General features: G+C 41.1%; 1 protein-coding gene across 1 annotated transcript; it reads left to right on the top strand.

The window, feature by feature from the left end:
- Positions 1-514: 514 nt before the first annotated feature.
- Positions 515-5,012, top strand: LOC118771690 (GTPase IMAP family member 9-like). Its single transcript, XM_036519698.1, has 3 exons — positions 515-645; positions 1,489-2,201; positions 5,007-5,012. The coding sequence occupies exons 1-3, from the start codon at positions 639-641 to the stop codon at positions 5,010-5,012; spliced, it is 726 nt and encodes a 241-aa protein (XP_036375591.1). The 5' UTR covers positions 515-638.
- The last annotated feature ends 268 nt before the right edge of the window (positions 5,013-5,280 follow it).

The following is a 5,280-nucleotide window of genomic DNA, read 5'->3' as shown; positions in this document are numbered from 1 at the left end:
ATATAATTTTCATACAATTTATATTAAGTGCTCATGACTCCCATGCAATTCCAAGCGCAGTTCTTCAGTTAATGATCACAGATTTCTTCGACTCTCTCAGTTCTTCTTGGTGTAGCTGATTATGCAATGCCAGCTGAAGGCATATATAAAATACCACGTTATAGAATAACTAACTAAAGAAATAGCTTCATCTCCACAGTGTGGCCCTGTTGATAATATGAATGCATGAAATGGTTGAATAACTATTTTTCTAATTTTTTCTCATTCTACGCATAGGTAAGCTTTTTCGATTAATTGTGATACTGCTAAAAATATGTCTTGGCTCCGGTACGTGCCTGACTGGTGAGTCAAAAGAACGAATCTTAAAGACGTACAAAACATGGAAAAGACTTGTCTTGGCCGTTCTTGCATATCTGGCAACCCGTCTTCCTTGACATCGAACGAAAGTGAAAGTGCATCTTTGCAGATATTCCAAGTTCCACGCCAGAACGCGTTACGGTACATTACACGCTGATCATCTTTTGTTGTGAAAGCAGGCGTTTCTGAAAGGTATAATAACAATAGGAATAATAGCATTGTCATACGACAGCCGTTTACGATCTCTTCGTCAGAACTTCTGCAAGTCATAGGACTGCGCGATGCCGGGTGAGTGTTTCTAGATTTTAAGACATTAGGTACTGCTAACCAAGGGCGTAGGTTTGGTTTCAATATTGGTAGGGACACAACAACCCAGTCCCTACCCCCCACATTCACATTTCTTTCTCCCAAAATGTTTTCTTTTTCTGAAAACCTGAAACGTGGAACAGTTTGCATCAACAGAATAATATATTTTCATGATCTATATAAGTACATTACGTTATACATTACGTTATACAAGGTTATACAGCCAATAAAAAATGCTGAATATAGCTTATAATGATAAAATATGGAAAATAAAGTCCCTCATTCCAATATGATGAATTGACATGATACAAATTTCTGTAATGATGTTCCTTGATGAATTCAGGTGTGTGCATAAATTATAACAGTAATTGTCATCAGTTTGGTACCCTTACCTGCACCATTTTCATAACAGCATCACTTTATCAAGGTGTGTTAGTCTGTGAAGACATGCATATGCCGTCAATTACTCAAAATATGAGAACATGAGGTGTTATAGCATTCCTTTAGGCTAATAAGCAGCTCCATTGTATGTTATTCCTATAGGGTATACTGCTCAAAATCAATCAAAAGTCTGGGTAATGTATTTACATGACTCTTAATAAGTGGGCAAATATTGGAATTTAAGTGTATGTCATTGACAATCACCCTTGAAATAATCTACAGTAAACTTTTTTTAAGTAGGGAGGATGTACACATATATAATAATATTGACATGTTCTGTGGTCCCTGTAACAAATCATGCTGACCTTGAATGTTTCTGTCCGAATGGTGCGGGAAAACAATTTTGTGAAAGTAAGGGTCATGTGACCATGCTGTTTCCCACAGGAGCCAATGAGATGAGGATTGTGCTACTTGGGAAAACCGGACACGGGAAAAGCAGCACAGGGAACACCATCCTGGGAGAGAGGGTGTTTGAAGCCAGGCTGTCTCCACGCCCTGTAACACAGGCAACACAGAGGGAAGAAAGGGTAGTCAATGGGAGAAATATTGTTGTGGTTGATACCCCAGGCTTCTTTGATGCTGGTATCACAGAGAAATCATTAAGGCGCGCTATAGTGACGTGCATTACTTATTGCGCTCCCGGCCCCCACGCCTTCCTCATTGTGTTAGGTGTACATCGATACACCCCTGAAGAAAGAGACACGATCCGGCAGATCAGGAGAATTTTTGGAAAGAAGGTCTTGGAGTACGCTGTGGTGCTTTTCACACGTAAAGATGATCTCCAACGAGAGGGGCTCACCATCGAGGAGTTTGTGGCAGAGGATAACGATCTATCTGCGCTGGTCAATGTGGCATGTAGAGGCAGGTACCACTCGTTCAACGCCACAGATATGGGAAATCGGGCCCAAGTCCTAGAGCTACTGAGGAAGATAGATGTCATGGTGATGCATAATGGAGGAGGCTGCTACACTAACGAGATGCTGGGAGCAGTACCACTGCTACAGAGCTTAAAGGATATATGGCGCTTCATTGATGCCCTGCTAATAGAATTAGCAGGGATGGGAACGGGGGCGCTGCTTGGAGCATTTTATGGAGTGGTAATGGGTTGCACAGCAATGCTGATTCTTCCTGGAGCAGTCATAGTGAGGGTTTACAGAGTTCTTCATGGGAATGGCATGGAAAGGGTGTCGGAGAGCGGTGTGAATGCCTCAGTACATGTGGTTGCAGGTCTTGCATCACAGATTTCTTCTGACGTGGCACTGAATGCGGCAGCAGGGATGGGCATAGCTGTTGCAGCAGGTGGAGCAGCAGGTGGCATAGGGGGCTTTGCTGGAGCGTGTGTGGGGCATTCTGCCGCCTCAGACGCAAGAAGTGTGTCAGAAGCCATTAGGAAAGCGGCTCACGCTGTCAATGAAATGCGTGATGCTGCCATTGCTCAGGGTTTAGGCCTGGCAAGATCAATAGCCTTTGGCGAAGACCAGTGAATAAAAAAGCAAGAGTAACAGTAGCATGCATGCAGTAGTAGTTTAAGAAGACTCAACTAAATGTAATCGATCCTGAAAATCAATGCTCTTGCACTAATCTTTCATCTCGCTTTAATCACCAGTCTTTGTTTTTGACACATTCTATTTCTTCAATTCCAATGAATACAGATAGACACATAGAGTAGAGACATGCAGTATATACCCAAAACATATTTCATAGCTCAAAACAAAAGGTTGTGGGTCGGAATAATCAGACTGATGGCTGAGTCTGATGGGAGGACAGAAGACGGAGCAACACAAGGTAGAATTACTTCCATTACATGACTTTACTTTGTCCTTTTATTCTGTCTCTGAATATTGTCACAAAGTGTCACAAAGACACTTTCAGTGAAGCCTGATTGATTAGCTACCCCTTCTGCCTGACGTCCGGATCCAGCACCTGGAGGTGGTGAGCAGTGCTGGCTGCCTCCCCGCCCTCGAGGCTAAACCTGTCCTGGAGCTGCATCGCTCAGCGGTGGTGTCCAGCCCTGAAAGCCCTGTGGAAGATGGCAGAGGGACTGGAATGTCATCCCCACCTCCCTGTAGTCACCAGTCAAAGATAACACCGGAAGAATCAGATGTGCCGCCGAGGCTGTTAGAGCCATGTAGGGTGAATAGTGAACAACGGACAAGATACCTGTTTTTACAAGGACTCTTATATTCCTCTTATTTCTGTCTTTATTCTTGTTCTTTTTTCCTGTTGCTGTTTTCTTTCCTTTCTGAAGTACTAAGTGAGGATCACATTTTTTTTTCCTGTTAGATATTGCTCAGTATTAGTGCCGTATTCCTCATTATCCCTTAATGCTAAAAATGTTACCTATGCATGATTCATACTTGTATAATTAATAAGTTCCGTTTAGTTATATGCAGTACATGGGTGTCGATGTAATCCAAGTGAGTCCGAAATAATATGAAATCATTAAACTGGTAATAAGTGGTTACTAAATCTTTCTGTGATGGTTTCTTTGCTTTCTGTTGACTAGTTGACGATTTTGCTGTTTGTTGCTGGTGAAATAAACAAGTCCTGAGCAAACTAAAGGATGAGAGCATTTTGTCACAGAGGCAGGTACACAGTGTACTGTGTTTTACATGTGGGGTACGCCGCACAGACAATAAGCACACAGACTTGGGATGGGTTTTTTGTGTCTACCATGCAGAATTGTGTTAGTTGCCCTATACGCTGTAGTTGTACAAATCTGATAGTACTGTGTCCTCCAACAGACCTTGCTCTCAGCTGAGAACTGTCTCATTGTGGAACTGTACACATCCTGTCCCCGTACTGTCGCTATACTTACTGTATGCACTTTTGTAAGTCGCTTTGGATAAAAGTGTCTGCTAAATAAATAAATGTAAATGTAAAATTGTCAAGTGCTGATGGGAAGCCCCCTGAACAGGCACAAGGAAATTTCCTGATATATCACCAACACCATATCTCAAGGATATGTGGGTTCCAGAGCAATATATTATATTACATTATAGATATTATGTATATACATATATATAGTGTGTGTATACATATTTGCACATATATACATATACAGAGAGAAAGAGAGAGAGAAAATTAAAGGGAATCAATCCATGTCTGGGGTCCAGGCTTGGGACAAAAGTACCAGAACAAGTAGAAGTAAAATAAGTAAAATATCCATAAAATTTGTAGCTGCTTCCTGTGTATCATACCCTGATATCATCTACAGTGGCCTTCAGGTGTTTAGACTACCTTTTACTGCTGACCACAACTTCTGAAGGCCCACAGTCCTGAGCTTTTTAGAGCCCTGACAAACAGTGGCTGATTGACACCTGCTGCAACAGGTGAATCAAACTATACTGCGCTGATTAGATCATCATGATCAGGGTTTGGAATGAACCCCACAAAGCTGTGGACCTCAAGTGTACCTTATTGCCTTTGCGTTTTTCTGGTTTAGCCATGTGAAATACACCACATCATCTTCAGGAAGAAGAGGTGAATTTGCCTGAGATCCTCGTGGAACTGGTGAGTTCTGAAAAGCTGGTATTTGTCTGTGATTTGAGTCAATGGGAGAGACTTTCAGGTTTCATATGAAATACAACACAAATGTAGCCACATAGTTTTCAGTGCAGGCAGCCTACATGAAATTCTCATTCTCAAATACAATTGAGAGAGTGTAAATGCTTCCATTTATATTGAAACTGGAACAAATGTAATGCCTTTTGTAGTAAACCATGTTGTATAGTATTTTAATCAAAAAAACTGAAATAATTACCAAACCTGTGTCAAAAATATCTTAAATCTTAATATTTCCTTTCATAGATTTTAACAGATGGTAGTGTTGTCAGTTTCAGAAAGGCCACATTGTTTTCCCTCAGATTGTGTCTGTATTTGTGTTTTTTGCTTGTTTTAAGATCTGACAGAACATGCATTTTATGTTTTGATAACCGAAGCCAGTGTTGGCTGCTGCTGCTTATTTTAGGTGTTTTACAGTACTAAAGTGTAATGAATGAGAATCAAAACACCAGCACATATTTGATTATTAAATATAATTATTATGAATATATAAAACAAGGTACACCTGACAGATAAGAGCATTTTAGGGATTTAATTTAGAGGACTGATTCTCAATCCTGCTCCTGGGGGCCCCCCTGCTCTGCACGTTTTCCATCTTCCCCTGCTCTACCT

Source organism: Megalops cyprinoides, chromosome 25 (assembly GCF_013368585.1).
Source record: "Megalops cyprinoides isolate fMegCyp1 chromosome 25, fMegCyp1.pri, whole genome shotgun sequence".
NCBI lineage: Eukaryota > Metazoa > Chordata > Actinopteri > Elopiformes > Megalopidae > Megalops > Megalops cyprinoides.
Note: the sequence above shows the minus strand (reverse complement) of the source record. Positions and strands in the feature narration are given on the sequence as shown.